The sequence below is a fragment of the Sylvia atricapilla genome, chromosome 9 (assembly GCF_009819655.1).
Source record: "Sylvia atricapilla isolate bSylAtr1 chromosome 9, bSylAtr1.pri, whole genome shotgun sequence".
NCBI lineage: Eukaryota > Metazoa > Chordata > Aves > Passeriformes > Sylviidae > Sylvia > Sylvia atricapilla.
The window spans coordinates 21,508,985-21,532,197 of NC_089148.1; the positions used below are offsets into that span (position 1 = coordinate 21,508,985).

General features: G+C 36.5%; 1 protein-coding gene across 2 annotated transcripts in view; it reads right to left on the reverse strand.

The window, feature by feature from the left end:
• The window catches only part of BCAR3 (BCAR3 adaptor protein, NSP family member), an 89,524-nt gene that overhangs the window by 55,367 nt on the left and 10,944 nt on the right, over positions 1-23,213 (reverse strand). The window contains exons 1-3 of one of the 2 annotated variants that reach the window (XM_066325217.1): positions 20,806-20,910; positions 11,513-11,627; positions 9,845-9,959 (exon numbers count right to left, since the gene is read on the reverse strand). In XM_066325217.1, the coding sequence (XP_066181314.1) occupies positions 9,845-9,959; positions 11,513-11,599 (202 nt within the window). In that variant the 5' untranslated portion in view covers positions 11,600-11,627; positions 20,806-20,910. Of the gene's footprint in view, positions 1-9,844; positions 9,960-11,512; positions 11,628-20,805; positions 20,911-23,213 lie in introns of those variants that run through there. The other variant, XM_066325216.1, reaches the window with a different exon arrangement.

Sequence of the window (23,213 nt, forward strand, 5' to 3'; positions counted from 1 at the left end):
CTTCTGATGTATCTACTTCAGAGCCTGATTACATAATGTTGCTGAAGTTGTGGTTCTAAGATATCTAGATGATAAATGCAATTAAGGATCAGATTTTTTTGTGTTCCAGGACCTCTGCATATTATCAAGCCAATAAGAAAAAAATAATGGAATTCTATTGTTCTTACACGAAGCAAGTTAAGCATCCAATAGTAACAGCAGCAGGATTAAAATTCCACATGATGTCTTAGCACAGTGACATCTCTGGGTACTGGGTAGAATTAAGACATCTACCTCTCTATAGTTTGGTATTTTATGCATTGTCCATAAATCTGAATTTTGCAAATCTCAGCTATCTGAAATCTCTCACAGCAACTGATTTCTTTTTTTTAATGAAACAATTCAAACCAGAAAAAACCACTGGATCTTCATTTGAAGTGTAGCTAGAGTTTCAGAAACATTTAGCTGATTGAGACAAAATTCTTTAGTCATCACATAAGTTGCTGAAGTAGGTATTGGGAGATGAAAATTCTTGGGAAAGGCTAGGAATTTTCATAGATATAAGTAGAAGCTTTGCACAAGAGAGCTCAAGTAAAGATGAAGTTCAGTGTAAAATAAGAGAAAGGGAAATAAAGGCAGAGAGTAGTGCTCCAATATTCAGTCAGGGATGGAGACAGAAGATTAGAAGATTAAATTTATCAAGTACACTAAGTTAAAGGAAGCTCACAGTAGCGTTTCTGACTGGTTCCCCTTCACATAGCAACATCAGTTCCTTAAAGTAGGCATGAACAGCAGGGAAGCATTATCAGTGTTGGTGTTGCCACACACCTTTTACATCAACTTCCAAAACAGAAAAAGAAGAGGTAAATGTGAAAGACAACAGCCTTCAAAAAGATCTATTCACTGATACTGGAACATAAGTCGCTACTTGTGGCATGCTGACAGACAGACTTCTATATTTTTCTCTCCAGAAATTACAAAAAAATTATGGCATCCTATTGACACTAAGCAGAGCCTTTAAGATCTAAATTCAAACTATTTCACAAAAACAAGGCTTAATGCCAAAACCTCACTCTGTTCTTGTCAATTGTTTTTCCCCAAATGCTTTGTCATTTGAGTTACTGATAAACTAGGAAAACTACCAAATCTTGACTAGCTGATGGCACCCTGCGTTTGTCTTGCTGGTTGTGAAAAGTATTGAGGATAGAGAGGTACCAGAAACATTTCAGGCACAGTGACAGATTTCAGAACTTCACTGGCATGAGTAACAATCTGTGGAGATTTCCCATAGAGTATTCCACTCACAATCTTTCTTCAAAATATACTTGAGAGAGGGAGAGAAGGAGCAGGGGGAGGGGAAACGAACCAAAGAACACCAGACTGTGAACTCATGTTGGACACCAGAATGCCTCATCAATATGTCCAGTGCAAGAAAAATGGCATTAGAGTGAGAATACAGAAAGAAGACTTGAGATACCTGGATTTCATTTTCCGTTCTGTTATTCTGAGCCACCTACTTCCCGTATGACACATACTAACATTTTTGTAACGTACATCACAGTGGTAGTTATTTTTCACAGGGGAGTCTATATAGTACTCTATCAGCTTATCACGTGGAAGATGTTACAGAAGTGCAAACTATTATTTTCCTCATTGCATAAAGGAAAATGTCTTGCTTCTCTAGCTAAACCCCATGTTCCACAGTTCAGGTAAAAGACATTTCAAACCATGCCAAAAACTCTGATCCGTTAGCACATAAGATGGTCTCTGCTGGCTGATTCTAATCACTCAGGAAATTTTTAGGCACTGTAGTTGCATAGGAAGTAGTGTCATGCTTGTCATTTTTTTATGACTAAGAACCAGAAAAGGGGCAGTAACTTCCTTAGTAGCATGACTGTGTGCTAAGTAATGGAATTGTAGCTGGGCAGTGCTGCCTAAACTGTGATTATTCTTATTTCCATGAGTCATTGCATTCTTTTCCTAAAGTTTTATTTTGTCTTCAGGTGAAATTAAACAACCCATCATTGCACATACTTGATGCAAAGCTGGTAAAGAGAATTTGCTTACAAGAAGCAAGAAGGAAAAATTCACAGGACTGCCTACAGTAGCTCCACTGGTTGTGAGATCCTCCAGATTAAACTAGATTAGATTCCTCATTGCTAAGCTTTTGTTGTTTTCATACTTTCTATCTACTTTGGAAATGAGTTCACTGAGCTGTGGGATGAGATCTGGAAGCATCAATGCCCAGAAAGGAGCACAGCACCTCTGTCAAGCCCTCCCCATCAGCGTTCCATGTTAACCTGCCATACCCCTGAGCCATCTGTTTATCTATATGGCATCATGCTGTCTGTGTATCACCTTGCCACAGACTGGAGCACTGCAGCATTGTCCTTTGTGGCACCAACCTGAGGGAGGCTGAGAAAGCAGCAGTGTGCTGGCCATTGCTGGCCACACATCACACATTGCTGGGGCCTTCCCTGGCCACCGTTAACTTCTGCTTTCTGAAGGAGAGGAGTATGTACAGGTGCATCTTTTGACCTCCAGAGACACCCAAAAAAGCAGCTAACTGAACAGATAAGTGAGGAGGAACACAACTGGGACATAGGTCCCAAGACCTGTACTATCATAGCTTGCATGCCTTAATTATGCCAAGAGTTGGCATAAGAGTACTTGCCAGTTCTTGACACCATTTTCAAATGTGCTTGGCTTACAGAAACAAAGAAAACAATGGGACCCAAGAAGTGGATCCATTGGAAATTTTCAATTTATCTTTAAATTTAAGGATTCCAGTCTTGGTCAAATAACCAGGAGAAAACACATTTACTCCAAAAGCACTGTTCTGCAGCTGTTGTGATAAAATGCTGAAATAACTACATATGATGAGGACACGGCAAGTGCGGATTGCTCACACAGCAGTTCTTGTAGATTCCTTGATTAACAAAAGTCAAATCAAGTTGCTACCATGGACTTAGAAGAAAAAGGACCCAAGCCAAAAAAGATGCTACACTCAAGCTTCAACTGCTACAGATGCCACATAGCAAAAGTAACGATCATGGCTGTTGGCTAGGAAATTAGGTTTATTTGCTGGTAATTTTCAAGTTAGTCAAAGACATCAGGGCAAATAAAAATGACAATATGAATTGAAAAATGCTCCAGCATCTGGGATCTGACAATATTTCTTTTGAAAACTATGAGCTATGGCAACTGTGCTTTCTAATGTCCTCCCTGACTGCCAACTGAAACAGGCAAGTTTAGTCAGCACCTATCCAGACCTCCATAATAAAACTACCAATATCATCTCTGGATATTTGATCTGTCTTAGGTCTGGAGACACAAGGTCCTTCCAACCAGAAACTCCCAAAGAGTTTTATCTGTTATGAGTTGGTGTTCAGAAACCTTGCAATACCCAGCCTTAGAAAAGCTTGCAAGCAGACACGTCCCATAGCTGATCATTCTGCAAAAGATGTTGTAGTACAGCAAGAGAGTTTGAAGATTTACATGAACTCAGTCATTGTCAGATATAAGACAAGAAAACTGTCATCTTGAACAAAAAAATGTTAGTAATTTAAAAAATTATTGAAAATCAATCACACAGATTCTGTGGCAATAATATGTTGTGTCCCTTTCCCCCTTTTTCAATTTGGTATTGAAAATCACATGAAGCAATTTGTGCTGGCATTGATTAGACAGACCTGTTTCAAAAGTTCGAAATACACTGGTAAAATGGCACTAAATCCAGTTTTCTTTTACTGACTAGTTTTGGTAAGTGATGCCTTAAAGTGGAAAGAAGCTGGACAAGGTTTTATGGGTCCCCTTTTACCAGAGGGTCTGTTTTCCTCTCTTTGCTTTTAGCAGTAGTAGAACTGTTACTGGGGATCTAAGACTTCTTTCAAGTTTCTGTTTCTCCATGTTTCTGTAAAAAGTCTCAAATGCAGGGGAATTACCAGCTTCTCTTTGCCTGTGACAGATGTTTTTCATTTCAAACATAACTGATGTAGAGGCAAGGATAAACAGAGGGCCAGAAAGCACCAGTAAGCAAATTTGGGACTTCCAGTAGATGAAATGGTACTGTCAGAGGTGTTTGTTAACAACTCAGTAACAGCATTTACGTTGCTGACTTTCTCAAACAGAGAAAGCAAAAATCTCCACATCCTTGTGTCTCTCAGTGAGAGGAAAACAGACCACACAGGTAGCAATGCCACCTCTATCATGCAGATTAAAGTGTTCAAAGCAGCTTCCTCTCCCTCTGCTGGCAAAGCTACAAGCATACTTTAGCATGACGTTGGAATCTGACAGGTTGACACTACATACCACTGTCCCAAAGCACTCTGACTGCATTTATAATGTTTCAAAGAGCAAAAGCACTAGAATTTGTAGAAGGACTTTATCTAAGAGTGACAAAGGCAAGATATTTGTGGTTGACAATGCCAAACCAGTCATGGCTTTATGCTACCTATAATGGTCATCTAATAAAATCACAGAAGAGAGTGATCACAGTTATTTTACACCTTTTTTGAAGATGGAATTCTCCATTTATATTATCCCAAGAACAATTCAGGCTTTGTACTGCTTGCTCAGGTTTCTTCTTCATACCACACAACTTAGGTCTTCCACATAATGACAAGAAATCACTTCATATTTAAGTTCATACTACTGCAGCATGGCAAGAAATACAACATAGGCATAAACAGTTATCAAAGGATTTAAATACAAAATCTAAAAGCAGAATGTTTTGGAATATTAATTGCATTCAATCTAATTCAGGTTTTGCATAATATTTTATGTTTACCTACAATAAATTGTGTCAATGCATGTATTTTATTTAAATGCAGTAAGGCTGGCCTTCTTTGTATGATGAAAAAAATCCAAATAGATCTAAATCTATATCCTATTAAAACTCTCTGTATAAGAAAATCTGTACAAGACAAAAAGGAAATTTCCTTTATATCTTTTGCCTCTCAGAGAAAAACACTTCAAGATGTTAATGAAATCACAAGAGGTGATAAAATGCTATTATTTGGAATTCATCTCAGTAAAAGAAGTTATTGTAAAAACAAAGTTCTAGCTCTTAGAACACCTCCTTAAAAATACTTAGCTTTTAGCTTTCTCTATTTCTTTCCACTCATAACTCAACTAGTTAGCTATAGAAACATACATCATGAATACCTGGAAATGTATACAAATATTCTAACAGTCAAATTATATTAAATTTTCAAATATAATGCTGTATTGAAATTCTTGTCTCTAAAGGGAAAAAAGAAATGTCCTCCATGTCTGGCAATACCCGAGGCCTTTTTTTCATTGTATCAAAAGAGACATTTTCATTTATGTGTTTCCATTTCCCTCTCAATAGGTACCATTTCTACTGGACTGAAGGAGCTGGTCATATCATGGTGGGTTTCCTCAACACATCTGAAGTATCATTTATTCCTTTACTACGGGTCATAAGAAATCAATAGAATCACGCTCCTACAGACTGTAGCACACTATGGTAAATGAGATTAAATACAGCAAACAGAACAATATTATTAAATAACATGCTGCTCCAATCCCACATAGCATAAATCCTGTTTTAGTTTTATTCAAGGATACTGAGAAAACCCCAGTTTCTTTCCAGAAGCACTGCAAGTACCCTACCCTACCACTACTCTACAAGTACTGAGCTATGGCTTTCAGGATGTGTCTTGAACTGCTGATTGTTGCAGGACACAGTGCAATGCCTCATGCTCAGGTAAGGAAGACCTTTTGAGTAATACAGGAGTCAGATTACACCTGATTAGTCACCAATTTTTTGTCATACCACAAGAAACTCTTTATAGAAGAGGATATGTAATTTCCTGGCTTTTCCAAGATGCCATACAAGTATTTCAAAAAGGTGCTAGATAGCCACCGAGAACATTCCTGGAAGCATAGCTCATTTTTTTTGCTTTTCTTAGAAGTGCTGGTACCCAATTTTTGGATGCATCTTAATTCCACATTGTGACAAGTCCAGGCATGTTGCAGGCCTCACCCCTATAACTTCCTTAGAAAAGAAAATGAAAAGTACATCCCAAGGGAGTCACAGCACTTGATGAGTACATGAATGGATACTGGTGTAGGTGGCAGGACACCAAGATCCAGAATATGCTACAGTGCACATCAAAAGGTAAGTCAAGATATAGGCAAAAAGACTGTGGAATGAATATTTATGTCTCTTCCCATTCCTACCTTCTTGAAACATTTTGTTAGATTAAATGTTCAGAGGCTGAGAAAGTATTCTAGGAAAGCATCACTATGGATTGCTGTGTTCTTTCATGTTTTCACTCAACATCTACTTTGCCACGAGCTGATCCTGGAGAAACTATTAGTTAGAATCTACACAGCCACAGTGTCTTCTGTGCATGGAACAGGGGGTAGGAAGCATGTTTAGAACTGGTAACAATTTTGCACTTAGGAAGAAAATCTTCAGAAATTGGAAACACTTTTCTACTTGTATACTTCAATTTGCAAGGAAATGAAATGTAGTGATAAGTCCTAAGAAGTTTTTAAAGATCATCAATATTTAGAGAAAGAAACAAATGCTTTCTTGAAATTTGTAAGGCTGCACACAAAAGAAGAGATTAAATATTCCAGAACAACCACAGTTTTAGCCTTTAGGCCTAAATTAATTCCACTAGCTGTCAGTGTTTGCTAAGAGGTCTGTCAGGAAGTCAGTCATCCTGGTGTACCTCTACAATCAACAGAAAATACAGACACCTAAAAAAGGTAGTGAACTGGATTATCTGCTGAATTCATCTGTCTCTCCAATAGTAGAGAGAGCAGAGAGTGACTTGCCTCTCACTTAACACCTTCACCAGTGGTTTCAGTTTGGCAGCAGGGCTGTTTCAGCCACCAGGACTCAGCTCTGCTGTGACTTCCACAGCCATTCAGGCTCTTGGGAGTGTTTGTGCAGCTGAACAGTGAATTGGCTTGGGGACTTGATGTGGATGGAGAGGGGAGGAAAAAAAAAGTTACTTTTCAGCTGGACATATTTCCCAATGGGTTCACCATGCAGCAGCAGGACAGTTTTACAGACAACTAAAGGAATAATGGAGAGAAGGGGGAAAGCAGCTAAGGAAAGATGAAAAGGACACAGACTGCTTAGGGTGACATTTTGGAAATTCAGCTTCAATTAAGGTCAAGAGTCAACAGTACGGCAGTGTTTAAGTTTTCTGATACAGATTAAAAATATCAGAGCCCCATTATTCAAATCACTGATCCACTATTAAATTTATTCTGCTGGGCTTAAGTGGAGTAACAATTTTGAATATTTATTTTCCTACTGATTAGCTAATGCCACTCAAAAATCAGTTGTCCTACTCACTTCCCTATCACTGGCTGCCATAAAGACGGCATAAAAGCATCAAGCCAGCGAACTTCGAACTTCGTGTTGTGTACTCTGCCTAATTCAACAGATCATTTGCACATGTTTCATTCAGCTCTAATGTGTTGCTGGGCATTATGTCAATGCACAGATCTTGTTATAATGACTGTGCAAACACAGCCCAAGTAGCTGGACTTAGACAGGATGAATCCAAATCTAATCCAAATGTATTGTGACATGTCCTGTTCAAAGTAGTTTCAGGTCAAGATAATATTATAGAAAACAGAAAATGTTTTCACAAATACTCCCAAAACTTAAGGTCACTTTTAACCCTGTGCAAATGCTTACTTATTAATGTGACTTACCACTTGAAGCCCTCTCTGGAAACTGTTGAACCAGCACCAAACACAATGCTATTGTTTAAAGCTCAAAATAACAGCAAGCCTTTGCTCTGATACAGTAAGTACATTAACAGGACACAAGCAGTTTTTTAGCATAACAGAAAATTTTAGAAGCTTTCTCTGATGTCTGACTACAGTAAAGTTCACTGCTGGAAAACAAGCATTTCAGTGTAACTGATTAGGCACTTTGCTCCTAGACACAGCATTCTGTCAAAGACAGACACAAAACAAAACCGTGTCATTCTGGGCTGGAGACCAGATAACAACCATTAGTCCCTACTGTGAAAACAAACCAGTCTGCACCCATGTATGACTGACTGAACTGATCTGTTTTCAACCTTCCCAGAAATCCTTAACACCACAGGCAAAGCTATTGAGGATGTAAATATCCTAGTGTAAACAGAACTTGGAGATCAATGCATCTGTATTTTTTCAAGCACATAATTCAATTATACATTTGACTATCATTAGCCAAAATCCAGCAGTGAATGGAAACACTGCTCAAGATAAATTCCCATAAAAATATGAACCAGCACTACTTTGACTAGAATTTAGCTTTAAAAGTCCTAGCAATTAACTGCCAAAAAGAAAAATCAAAACCCAAATGGCATCATGCTGTCACTTTGCAAAATCTGTATCTGGAGGACAAAAACCAAAAAAACCCCCAAAACCCCTCAAAAAAAACTAAACCAAAACAACCAGAAAACCCCCCAAAAACACACATCATTTCAGAAAGAATTTTTTGACTCAAATTCATATTCACAGAAGTCATCAGCAATACATCAAGATTTTATGTAGGCTCAACATATCTGAAGCTGAAGTTGGAACATTCTGGTGAGTTGAATGAAATGTTGCATAACTATCTAGAAATCAATTTACCAGCCAATGACATGGTTGAAAAGCGTAGCTTTCCTCTGATAAACAGTGCTACATTGACAACTGTAATACATTCCACACTGCAGTACCTGAAAAGATTACAAAACGCAGTCCCAATGCACATGAAAACAGATACCAATTGAAACACATCCAGTTTCACTGCAATCATCAACTGAAATAATTTCCTAATCTGTTCACAGTAGCAGTTACAAAAATGTCATAGTTACATCCATAGTTTAAGAAAATCAAACCTATGAGCTGTGGAAGTTGTGTAATTGTTAAATTAATACTGAACTTGTCAGAAAACATTGAGGAGATACACTGACCTACTTCTACAAAATCAGTTCTAGTTCCTTCTGAAACTTCTAGTTCCTTCTGAAAACTTCAGTAGCTAAACACATTTTAGGAATAATCAATTTCTACACATGGTGCAGAAGTCTTATCTTGACCAAGAGAATGTAGAAGCAGGACTGTTAGCCAAGTAACTAACTACTACACATTAAATTAGTAAAAGCCTTTGGCAGTGATCTGAAGAATTACTGGACAGAATGCATAATACTTGTATCTCAGTATCTTTTGAACAATTTTCAAAATACCCAGTACAACAAGTCATAGTTGAATAACTTCTCACTGTATCCTTGCACTGAGACTAGAATGTCTTACAGGGCTTGTTCCAACTCATGAATTTGAGTTGAATTTTGATACCGAGCTGATTAAAGCAACAAGTGATGCAGTGATCAAGTCTTAACTCATGGCAAAGTCCCTAATGGAAAAGAAGGGTCAGAACTGTGCAAACACTCATCCTCTCCTCAGTTGGGATGAGGTGAGATGTACTCAAATTAGCTTGTTTTAAACCTTCTGATACAATCTTTCCAAATGAGGAAGATATTTGTGACACAGACTTCCGTCAATTATGGTATGTTAACATTACAGTGTTTTGTTAAGATGAAGACTGTGAGAGCAGCAGAAACTGAAATAAAAGTGAAGCCTTTTCTAAATGACAACTTTTATAAAAAATACAGGGCATATTATTGTGTAAATCCATGCCGAAATATCAATGTTTGATTTTTGTTAAACTAATGTTTAACAATTCCTCTTATTGTCTGTGTAAAGTCCCCCAGTGATCTGCATTCAGAGCAGTATCCCAGGCTGAATCAGAATATTTGTTTATCATCTTTTGTGACAGAGAAACTTGGGTTGCCTTAGTTCCCTCCTTAGTCTTTAGGAGACAACATGGAAACCTTACCTCTCTTTTGTTTTATCTCCCGAAGCAGCAGGATATTGGAAATGAGGTGTGTTCGGTGGCCTTGATTTTCAATTCCCAGTTTTCTGAGATCAACTTCTGTAAGATGGAATAAGTCCTGTAGCAAATGCCAGAATAAGGAAAATATTATACTATTAATACAGGAGAATTCAAGTGTCTTTCAGATATGTTTGCTGTTTCTGGTACCATAAGTTACATAAGAGCAAATGTAAGTATATTTACATTTTATATGAAACCCCCTTGTCATGATGAGGTACGTCAATGAAGGAATGAGGTATTTTTCTTTTAAAACATTCTTTCCTTATCTCTCAATTCTTTTCTCAAAACAAATCTGGTCAGCTTAGCTGGAGAGTTCCTAAAAACTATCACTCCTTTGAGTAAAAAAAAAAAAAAAAAAATCCCCAAAGGTGCTAGTATGGCAGTTGCACTTAATGAAGGAAGATAAATCTCAGCATGAACTGATAGGAATGATGATTTTGGAAAGGAAGGTTTTGTATAATGAAGAGGATATTCACTGTAATAATAAATAACATGAGTTGTGACACTGTTTCGAAGAAGAATTTCCATGTAATGCATTTGAGTAATCAAACCTGAACTGTTCTTTTAATGTGCTTTCTCTCTGAAAACTCATTACTATTTTACTTTCAAAATAAGCTACTGAATAACTCCAGACATTATTTATAAGGCACTACAGAATTTCAATTTGATGTTGATTTATAAGTAGGTACAAAGCTTCATTTGATGATGAAGACTTTCAGAGCAAATAGAAAATATATCAAAATATATTTCTGTATATTTTTACTGTTCTGTATTTTCACTGTAAATAACATAAAGAGAGGTAGATATAATGTACACTATTTTGTTATTAGCAAGCCATGTTACTGAAAGTGGCTTTTTTTAATGGAGATTTACAGTTCAGACCCCAAAACACAACATGAGATTGATTCACTGTGTAAATAGTAAGACAATTTACACAGAATTTCTAGTGTGAACCACTATTTCTGAAACTGTAATTTTAAAATCTTTCTTTCAAACAAAAATCACTTCAAAAGCCTGACATTATTTGCTTTAAAGTATATAATGCTGAAATTACTGAAAGTCTCAATTCCTTAAGTCACTATCTAACACTGTTTCAAAGACTTAAAACTTCTCACTGTTGGAGAACTTCAGCCATGCCTGAGAATGTAATATTCTCTCTCAAATGGTAACTCATATATAACTAATGACATTAAAGTAAAGAGTTGCTTAATTCTTATTTATAATTTATCCCTTTCTAGGTTTGCCCAAATGCAGAAGTTGGTACTAATGTTAAATTCACATTTCAGTAGCAGGATTTTTCAGCTTTGGCAACAGTGACAGAGGGTCCCACTGCTTTTCTCAAAGACCCAACATACTTCTCCCAAATTCCAAAATCATCCTCCAAGAAAAAACACAAAGGAGTACAAATGCAATATGCTTGCTCTTCAGGCTTCAGCAAAAAGTTTGTAAGAAGGAACACAACTAAGATTGTTAACTCCAGTACTGAACAGCAGATGCTCAGGGTAACACAATGGAAATTTTTATAGACATATTTTGATTGTTTTTTTAGTAACTTTAAAGATCTCACTTAACATTTTCTCAAGAATTTTACTGAAAAAGGACAATTCTCACCTCTATACCATCATATTGTTCAAAGAGTGTGCAATATTCTGCAAGACCAAGCTGGGTCAGCCAGTTAGAAATGGGTAGATACTTCATTACCTATTCCTTCCCAATGCCTATGACTCTGAAAAACAAAACCAAATTACAAATATAATTTCTTAGGAATGTTAAACTGAACTCAGAAAGCACTTGATAAATGCAAGTTTCACTATTATGGCCAAAGAGATTAACACTTTTTTGGCTGCATAGTAAGAGGTAGTTAGTTATCTTTGCATTAAGATTTTTACCTTTAATTCACTGTTTCATTGTAATCCTCATACAAGCAGGGAATGTCGAATACTATAATTTGTTTAGCTTTTGCAGCTGAATTATCCTTTTAGAAGATGAATCAACAGTCGATACTACAGTATCAATTAAAATATACTCAGCCTTTGTATTCAAAGAATGTTTCTCAATACCTCATTCAGTGATGTCATTCTTCTTACATGTGTGACACATGAAGAAGTGCATTAAATGAAAAGGAACAGCAAAAGGAGAAATGTTTTCTGTAGGAATATGAAGGGTGTGAATGAAACCGCATTCTCTGTAAGACAGTCAGAATGACTAAGATTCTGTGGTGGATGTTTGTCCAAGGTGGGAACATACCTAAAGTCAACCTGTTACAGAATATTTCTAAGGAAAAAAGAAACTGAAAGATTTTTACAGTTGTTCTCATCATGCCATCTGATGTTTGAGTTGCCTGTAAATTAAAATACTTTTCATTACTTTTTTCCCCAGTTACTAAGACAAAATAAAAGACAGACCTTAAGATGGACATATGATGGACATCAGAAGGTAAAATACTGTCCTGCTATCACTCTTCCATGTAAGCAGTTATGCAAGATCTGCACAAATACTTAAGCTTCCAAGAATTGCTGCATTTCTGAAGACACATCTGTGTGCAAGTTTGAGCAGAGCCTAAATCAATTCAAGGACGTCCAATTCTAAATCTGTAACTTGTGATATGAACATTTTTTTTTCCGAATACTGATGCCAGAAGCAAGAAATGCTCATGTTCAGATACCTAGTGCATTTAATTGTATATTTTTGTTATTTCATTATATTTTTAGTTGAAGATCTTTCTCTCATCTATACTTCAAAAGAAGTAGTTGCTCATTAGCTCTGGATAAACCAAGTGTAATTATGACTTTTCAGCTACAAACCACATGTTCTACTCTGAACACACAAGAAGCTGCCCCAAAGGCTGACATGTTACAGTCAGCAAAGAGTCAGTGTTGCTTTCTGTGAGATCTGGAAAACCATTTAGCATTTTCAAAATTCTTGGAACACTAGAAAAGCTTTGATTTTTTTTTTTTTTAAATAAAAATTGCAAACCAAAAAATACTGTTCTGCAGAAAGGTAGGCCACGGTAGCAGTATTATTTTTGTCAGTAGACAATACATTCCTAGAAATGTTTTAAAAGTATTTCAGTTAGAACAGCAACTGTTAGTAATATACGAAATGTCTTGGAAGCCTCTATGAATTCTGCCTCAGTGCTCAGCCTTGGAAAAGAGTCAAAATGGTTGCACTTCAGAGACACATACACAGTTACACTGTGGAAATTGTAATTCTGGAATTTGTCACTTCCTAGTCTGTTAAAGAACAAACCTGCTAATTTGCAGGTCACATTGTGAAATCCCTCTATTGTCCAGTAGAATACTCTGCTATATGCTTTATTGCAGATTCTTCATTCTTGTGAAAATATTGCAGTCTATGGATGACGAGCATACATCTAAAGAACTGTGGCATTCCAGCAACTAAGAGTATCTTGTGGAGTAACACTGACCAGAAAATCTCCACATCTAATTGACACACCACAAAAGAATTTCCTTGAGGAATGTTAAAGCCAGAGAGAACATTCTTATGCGAGGCGAGGACAAGCACTGACATCCTTCGTTTATGGCTTGCTTTAAACAGGTACTTTCAGGTTGCAAGATGGTCAGCACGAAGGGCATATGATTCTCAGAGAGATAAAAGGAAAAACACAGCTAGTTGACTAAAACATAAATAAAACCATCAACAAATATCTTTTTTCTGGTTCATACATTTTAAAGTAAGAGGCTTCAAATTTGTTGTTATAAAGGAGCTTGTTTTCAAAACTGTTTAACAACTTCACTAAGAATATATTTTCAAGACTACAAATTTTATATTTAATTGTAAACACTTAGGTTTCCATATCAGTACATGACAAGTAAAAAAATCTACAGTAATCGCTAGAAAGTCATCATAGTTATCATCCCAGAACAAAGAGAAAGTCTGCACGAAGCATGAAAGGAATCCCAGAATTTCCAACGTTCTCTTTAACAATACAGTGATAAACAGTGATAATCTTGCTTAGCCAGCCGCATTTGCTCTGTTATTAATTTATACCAAAAAGCCCCAAACCAACAAATAAATGCAAACCAAAATACCAATACCTCTGTTGTCCAAACCCCCATACAAAAAAAATTCAAGTCGAAAATGTTGTTACTCTTGTATGACAACAAGAAATACAAGATGCATTGCTTTCAAATATACTGCAATTACACCATTGAATGGGATTATTTATGGCACACTTTTCCAAGCTATTAAGTCTTTGCTAACACCTTGGTAGACTTATCCTTTTTGTTTTAATGAAAAAATTTGTTCCTACAACTGAAGGAGAAAAAATGCCCATTTTCTCACAACATAACTAATTGCCTTTCTGCCCATGGTAGCTTTGGCAAATAAACTTAAACAATTCTAATTTAACCAATATTACACTGTTCATTGGATACAGGGTACAGTCTAGTGGTCAGGACTCAAGATATATACATAGCCTGATCAAGGTTAAGAGAAAAAAGAAATTGCAAAACCCAGTAAATATATCATTACAAGATGTAGTTGTAGGCAGAGGGAGTTTCCTATTATTCTACTTTTACACTACTTATTTTTCTCTCTGAAAATAGGATTAACTTTTCCTTAAGGCAAGCAGTGCCAGCATTTTTTAAGATGGAAAATATGATTATGAACACACTGGCAAAGTGTGTGGCAGATTTTGGGCACATATTTTTCCCTACTAAGAAATTAATATCCTCCCTTTCCAGGGAAAGGAAGGGAAGAAAAATAAAAATGACAGCATGTATTGCAGAGAAATACAAGATCTGTTTTATTTGTCTATTCTAAACACTGTCAGTTCCTGTACATCTAAGGACCTGCAAAAAGAGATCATAAAGATTCAGGTCACCAGATTTTTGGAACAGAACCACTAAGGCTACATTACTTGCTTCTATTTATTCAGTTAGACTTCTGTTATTAACAAGCTGAAGAGTGAAGTTATTCTGGACTCCTTACATGGAAGATTTTGCAGAACTATACACATAATTTATACCATTTCGGGGGGTTTCACTTAAAAATAAATAATTTAAATCCTACCTAGGTTTGTATCATTCTGTTTCTGAACACCATCTGTTCAGAGGCTTTAATGAAATCAAGTTACTACTAAAAAGTTATGAAATGAGTAATAATGGGAGATTCCTACCATGGCTCTCTGATCTACTGAGCTGAACTTTTACTTTCAGAGATCTTTCCTGCATTCTCTCTCAGAGTTGCAGTCAAGCATATTGGGGCACATGTGATGCAAACACACAGAGAAAGGTGTTTTATATGTTGCCTTTAAATCCAATTGTTCACACTAAATGCTTTACTAGACTGATAAGTCATTGCTTCTGTCCTCTATCACAGTATCCCAGAACCATTAAAAGATGCTGCTGCTGCCGTTGGCTTGTTATACTGCAAACACAAGGTAACTAATATGCAATACTGGATTCTTACTTCAGCTATGGCTTTGTCAAATTAGCATCACTGTAATTTTTAAAAAGCGTGTATGTGTGTATGACAAAGGCACCACGACTGAGTAACTCCAAATCACTGTGTGATTATAGTAATTTCAGGCACAGTAATTCATGCTTTTTTTCAGTCTACCCTTGGGACTGAGGCAGTACTACGACAAGGATCAAGCCACATATCATAGTGTAATCCTGTCCCCAGCAAAATTACTCATGTGAGTCAGCAGAGCCAGCAATTCATCTCATCTGGAAAGTAATTTCCCTTATTGTGCCTTTTCTATTTCAGCAAAATTGACTTGGATGGTACTTCCAAATTAAAACTAGCCTCCTGCTGTGACAAAATAATTTATTAGTATAAATTGATTTATTGGACTCTTGCCCAAGTAAGTTTTCTTAAGGTTTTTAATCACTTGAACTTGGCATGCTTTCCTAACTTGAATGAAAGGCCCATCAGTTTTGTTTTCAGATAGATTCAGATAGACTTCCACTTCAGATGTACCTTTATCTTTTTCTGTCATTAATGAAATCAACAAAACCTCTAAATTACAGCCTCAATAAATCTGACCTTTACATGCAACATCATGCACACCACAGGTCCTGTGTTGTGGCACTGAGTAATAACAGTGACCAAAGGTCTGCCCCCTTTGCTGATCACAACTATCTCTGCTTAACTAGGCAATTCATTCAGGCACGTTGTATTATAATGCATGTTCAAGTGGCAGAAAGTTTCTGCCATTTGAATGCCAGTTTCTGAATGCTGTAGAATGAAAAACTAAAAATAAATAGAAGTGGTCCTGAAGCTTGTGATGTCGAATCTCAGAGATCTTACCACCAGAATAATAAAAAAACCTACCTCTCTCTTCTTTAAAAAAATTGCCAGGTGTAAGACGTTGTACATAGTACAGTTAATTTTTGAAAATACACAGATTTACAATTTAAGACAGTAAATCTGTGTATTTTGGAAAAATCTCAAAAGATAACTGTTTTGTAAAAGGAATACTAAAGGCAGAGTGGGAAAGCCAGGAGGTTTCAGTCAATGACCCCGAAGCCTGCTTCATCTCCACGGAAGTGTTAACATTTTAGTGAGAAAATTTGAGACTTGTTTCTACAATAATGGTAATTTGCCATAATTTCCACGACACTTGTTCTAGCCTACTGCCTTAAATCAATTTTGCAGCTAAGAACTGGACAAGGTTCTCCTAACCTAATAAAGCTATAGGCTGGTAATGCACTTACTAAAATCTATTATAAAGCCAAGTCCATCTTTTCTCCTATCAAAAAGGGAAGGGCACCTGCAGGATGGGGCAAGAGACAGAAACAGCAGAAACACCTGAAAAGCAATCCACTAGCAGAATCAAAGTGTCAGACACTGATCAAACAAATACTGGTACTGTGCAGTAGTCACCAGAGAAAGCACCTATTGGGCCAAGGACTGTGGCTAAAAGGAGTTAGAAACTAGGACAAAAAATTCCTTCCTCTCTGTACTCACAGGAACAGAGCTTGCTACATTGCACATAAACTGGATGACATCACAAGTAAATGATCTCTATTCTTTTTTTCAGACAGGAACAATATGTGAAACCTTGATGTTTTGGTTAACCCTGCATGTAAAGCAATAATAGGTGACAATTACTTGTTGTGTAATAATTAGTACAATTAGATTCCAACTCTAGACTTCTATGAAAAAACATCTTAAAAGAGAAGAACTACTTAAGTAAGAAAGAATGTGACCTATGTAGAAACCTCATGCACAGGGCATCAAGGGTGAAGAGAGAAAAAGCACAAAAACATAATGTAAAAAAAGGGTTATGTTATTACAAGGATGATGGTTTAACAAAATGAAACAAAGAAATAAAATGATCAAAGTAGTAACTCTGAGAAATCCCTGTTATAACATGTAGAAAATACACAAGAAAGTAATGAAAAAAAGATATGAGAGAGACTTGACCTGCTAGAGAAAATTACCCAGAAGAAGGGACTGTTATTTCAAGTCAACTCAGGTGTCTTCTTTCCTTCACTGTACATCCACAAAAACGCTTGTGCTGCCACAAAGCAAGAAATGACAAGGAGCTGCTTATACAGCAAGAGTGAAAATTTGAGACATTGAGCATCCAGTCAAATCCTGCTACAGGTTATGGACTCCTCTGCCATCCAGAACAGTCTGCATGCAAACATAAACCCTTTAACATATCCTGCACTGCAAAATACAGCAAGTGAGGCACAGACTTCCTTAATTTGGCCAACTGTGTTCTGGGAACAACTACAGTAAAAAGACTGCTAATTCTCTAGGGACTGGCAGCACTCTAAGTCACTGTAGCTTTTTGATTCAGTGCAAAAATCAGGGCCCTTGAACAGGAGAATTGATAAAGCTGCATAGAAAAATTCAGTTCTGGTTTGTAATACCCAAGAGGTTTAAAATCTGGGTTTTTTTGCTCTAGAACAATCTGAAAGCCTTTAAGCATACCAAGTTGATGCAATCTTAAACAATCCCTGTCTCTCTAAATGAAAGGACAGGCTTGATTAAGGTCTCTGGCTCTTCATCCCATGGGAGTCTATGCAGAAGCTATATCACTGAAAAGTGACAAAACCACACATTTTACTAGAATCATATTTCATGATTTGTTGAAAAGAGATGAGTACAGGAAAACAGTAGCAAAACCAAGGCAAAACTCCATACCACCAAATATACCACTATCTTGCAACACTTCATTTGCAAACAGATGAAAACAAACACTGAAATTCAAACAGTGACTCTATTACATTGAATTTAAAATACAAATGGAAGAATGTCCCACAAAACCTTCTAAACCACCATATTTTAATGTTCTAATCAGTATTTGCAACATAAGTGCTAAAAAAGATATTTTAAAAATCCTGACTGTGTACATGCGAGATTCAGCTTTTACTCTTCTTTCCTCTTTCTTGGAATTTCTAGGCATTTCATTTCAAGCTTTTCCCCTAACTGTGACTATTAAAACATAATTTAAAACTCTGAAATTCTCAAAGTTCTATGGAAAACTTGAAATTGAAAGTGAATTGTAATCTCTAAGAAGGACATTTAATTTTTTTTCCATACTGCAAATGACTAGCATAAGTTTGCTTGTAGGATACCATAAGCTGCAAGCTTCTTTTCATATTTATACTGCTACCAATTAGCAGTTTGTGTGCTATAAGCTAGGTAGACATAGGTGAGCTTTACAGATTACTTACAGTTATTTTGTGAACTATCACATTTTCATCAAAGGAGTTAAATTAAAACACAAGTCTGATAATCTTACAGGGTAAGGATATGATGACAACTCCTCCTAGTGGAAGCACATCTAACACAATAGAATTCAGAAAAATACAGATTTCCTAGGTATCATGCTAGGTTTTTACTGGTATAGCCAGGTCTGCACTTTTCCTACCCTTTACTGAATTAAGCTAGTCTCATTCAACTTTTCAGTATTATAGAAAAATACCTATAGGCTTTTAAGGAAGGTGAAAATCATTTCACTTCAAAGCTTGCTGGTACACTGGTATAACATGGTTTCTGCACATAGCTGAGAATCAAGTTTCAAATTAATCCAAAGCAATCTTTTACTGTAGGACTGTGTCACCACCATCTCTTAAAACTGTGGATGAGATTGATGTGATGTAAAGTAACTTACATTTATCGTGAACAATGAAGCTCTGCTGATTTACTGGTGCTGGGAGTGCAGCTTGCTGTGGCTCCTTTTTGTTTCCTCTTTCACTCATACTTTGTTTCAACTGTGCCAGGAATGATTTCCATGTGAATGAATCCCCTACACTTATCTGAATAGACCACTCTGTTCACCCAATTCCATCTCCGAGGCTCAGACTGTCACAGACATTACACACGCTGTTCAGCCTGAACCTAAAGGAGTGGGTTGACCAGAATAGCTCAGAACAGACAGAGCTATTAGGAATATGCAGTATCACATAATATGCTGAACAGGCTATCAATACTCTAATTCATTTATTTTAGTCTATGATTTGCTTCATCTTTCCTTGTTCAAATTATTTTAAGTACAAAATATTTTTGGTGAAATTTTGAGAAATTGTTGTGAAGGATATTGGATTCTTTGAAAAGAAACTATTAGCATAAACATTTTTGGCAGTCTAGGCACTGAAGGGATACTTCTAACATGGGTTTTTATGTCAATCCAACCTTAGCAAATCTGTTGCAGACAACAGAGAAATAAATACAAAACATTACTCAACTTGTATATGCTGTTCTGGCCAATGTTTGTGTAAAGATAAATAGTCTCCCAAGTACCAATCAGGAGTTAAATGCATTCTGACTCAGTAACTCAGCAACCACACAGCAGATTTTCATGCCAGACATCTCACCAAAAATGCCACAGACATCAAGCTACTTTATGTCAGACTTCAAATCAGGTATTTTCAGTTTGTGGGATGTCAATACTTATAAGCTACACCAGTAGCTTACAAGAAACAACTATGACAGTGGTTCATCATTCTTTATGTACTGCTTATAGAAGGCATAGACTAACCTTCCTTTATTTTCCTTACATACAGGAGTATAACTTTCTCCATTTCATAACATCAACTTATTTTTAATTATTAAGCCAAAGTTCTAAAGCAGAAGCAGCAGTTTTTCACATAATCTTATTCAGTGGGGAACATAATTTCATTCATGTCCTGGGTAGCGAAAGGATAAATGAGTTTAAAAGATGGTCTTTGCAAATAAAACAACAAGTAAAAAACTATTTAAAACCAAGACAGACATAGATCTCTGAAAATACTTACAGGATGAATTACTAACATCTATGGTAGTAAATGAATTACTAACAAGCTGGGGTAGTAAATATGCCTGTATACTTATGTTCTTACAACACTTGTATAAGCAAAAGTTTGTCCTAGGAAGAGACTTTTGGTCCAATTCATGCAAATGTTCTTGCATTGCACATGGAATGCTGATGCAGCACAAAACTGCTCCACTTGTACAAATTAGTTCAAAGACTTTGAAAGTGTCACTGCTCTTGCAGATCTCAACAATACTTGACCCAGTGTATGAGCAATTCCCTAACTCTATCTCTACAGCCAGATTGGTCACTGTACATTCTCCTGCCACTGGTCTAAAGTTAAAATGAATGTGCTCTGTATGTTTTTTGATTCCCAGAAATGGCAAATGTTTGTGCTTAATGCAGGTGATATGACAGCAATCAGGTGATCAAGTATTAACAAACCTAGCACATCACCAGCAAATAGCAGTACAAATCTCCAAATACATTCAGTACCAGCAACTTAGCAGATCTTTTGAAGGCTAGAGCTAATTGTTAACAGTATTTATGTGAACAGACTCAAATGAATAAATAGAATTAAGATAATCAAACATTTAAACAGAAAGTGTTGGTCACTACAGTCTAGTACATCTTTCCTCTTTCTGTATGTCTGTGTGGTCTTTTGCAGCTAGATGGGAGTTCAACCTACCTGCACAAGCAGGGTGTTAGTTCAGTGCTGAAATTGAGACAGTATTCACTGTTGAAAAGACTCCACAGCTGCTTCTCAGCTTGAACAGCCAGAGCCTATAATGGACCCAACAGTAACAGACCGTAAATACATATGCCATAAAATCAGAAATCTGATTAATGCTAATATGCTAAGCTCTCTGTGGGGAGAGGGGATGAAGAAAAAAGGAGTTTACATTTGTGATTCTATGCTAAAATTCTACTGTGGACTGATCCAACTTGAACATTCTAATCCTGCTCCTTTCAATCCCTCAGACGTATCAGCCCAGAAGTTCCTTACCTCCATTGCATCAGGGCTACCATTTGTGGTCTGATGCTAAACTGGATATATGAAATAGTCCTATTTTACTGAAAACACAAAACTGTGTCCCTGCACAGTGTGTGTGTGGTTGTTTTTTTAAATATGAGAGCCAGGAAAATAACCTGTCTCAAGTTCTATAACTACCAGTTACTGCAATGGGTTTCTGAAATGTTTTATTATTTCATTCATTCCTCTTCAGTTCTTCTGCCCTTCAGAACAGGAAGAAAATAGTAGGACTGCCATATTTCTTTAAATGAGGCAGCTCAGAGACAGGACTTCTGAAAAAGCTTCACAATTTTTTTTTAATATTATTTTTATTTGCTGTCTGGTGTTTGAAAGTTTATAGTTAGCTTAGGTCTTTCTTTAAAGAAATTCTACAAACTTGTGTTCTACAAATAACACAGGCTATTTTAAAAGGCTGAGATATTCACATGACTAACTAACTCCAGGATTTGAGTGCTATCTACCAAAAATGACTTGTGATAAGAATCAAACTGGCAGCAGAATAACAAAATACACCACTGGTGCGTTTGCTAAGTCATGACCAACAGACACATGTGCTCTCAAGTTGTGCTTCATTCTGTAGCCACAGGGCAGTTTTTGCAATGTTACAAAAGGAGGGACTATGGTGGCACCTCTCACACACCCCAGTCCTAAGTCAATCTCAGCTTAAGACACTGATAAATGAGGTTTGAGCAAACCAAGCTGATTTTGCATTGAAATGGATTAGAACAAAAAGTTTAGTTTATCTGAGCTTGGTTTCTCCTTTTCTGCAAGAGCTTAGTAGTCCTGAGCCTTTTTACTCTGCAACCTACCTTTGCTCTTGTGTATTTATATTCTTAGTGTTCAGCTGCTCTAAGCTCCTGAACTGTGTAGTTAAGAACAGGATTTGTCCTCTCCTTCCTACCCTTTGCCTCTCCCTCTTCCTCATTAGTCTGGTACTCCAAGCCACCAAGTCATGCCTGGTACATTTTCCTATCTATTTATACACTCATTTTTGCTGAATTTTACAACAAAGTGATAAGAACTGTTTAGGGGTTAGAAGCAGAACATAACATGCTAGTTGCTACCTCCAGATTCAAAAAGCTGCATGATAAGTAATAAAAAAATTAACTTTGAAATCAAAAATAATTTACTTGTAAATTCAACATGCTCAGAAAGTAAAATAATTTGCTGATTTGTTTCTTTTTAATTAACCCATAATTTAAAAGGGAAAGAAAAATAGTGCATTTCCTGAAGATGATCAACAATCATAGAATCATTTGGTTGGAAAAGACCTTTAAGACAGTCAAGATCAAATAAACAGGTGAATTAAAATAAGCTGTTGCATTCAATGAGAATGATTCTGTAAGGCATCGGGCACTAAGCCAGAACAAATGAAGTCTTAATATAAATTCTGTTTTAATTTCAGACTGGTGATGTTTTCTCTGTTTTCTAAATGGAATGTCCTTGTATACATGGCTCTTAGGGCTGGAACTCACGATACTACATAACTTGCATGGAGACAACCAGCAATAAAAAAAATGGCTGAGTACCACTAAAAGTTGGGGTAAAAATTGTAAGACATAGGAAGCTGCTTTATAGAGAGCTCAGCCATAAAGGGCAAGATGGGCCATAACCTCAACTTTTTAGCAAGTCAATCAGTCTGTAAGTCAGACAAATCCTTTACTTACATGTGAATGTATATGCAAAAAGCAGTAACTTGGTTTGTAGTACATCTTTGGACCCAAACAGCTAACAGGTTTAAATATTAAAATACTTGGGATCCAGCTGGAGAAAACTAGTAGGAAGTCAGGAATTTCTTTGAATCATCTGAGCTTACATGCAAAAATGCTACCAGTCATATTTCTGTAAATGCAGGGCAAGTCTCATAAACAAAGAGCTACTTCCTTTCCCTTTGAAGATATGGTATAGGCAGTGCCAGGAGTACTAGAAACAGATAAAAAGCACCACAGGTAGATGAAACAAAATGCTGAGCCAGTCTAAACTTGCCATGCCAATTCAAATTTGTTCAGAGTATTTTTGATTAATTTTGTGGTAGCAAGCTTAATTCCTTAACAAATCTGTCC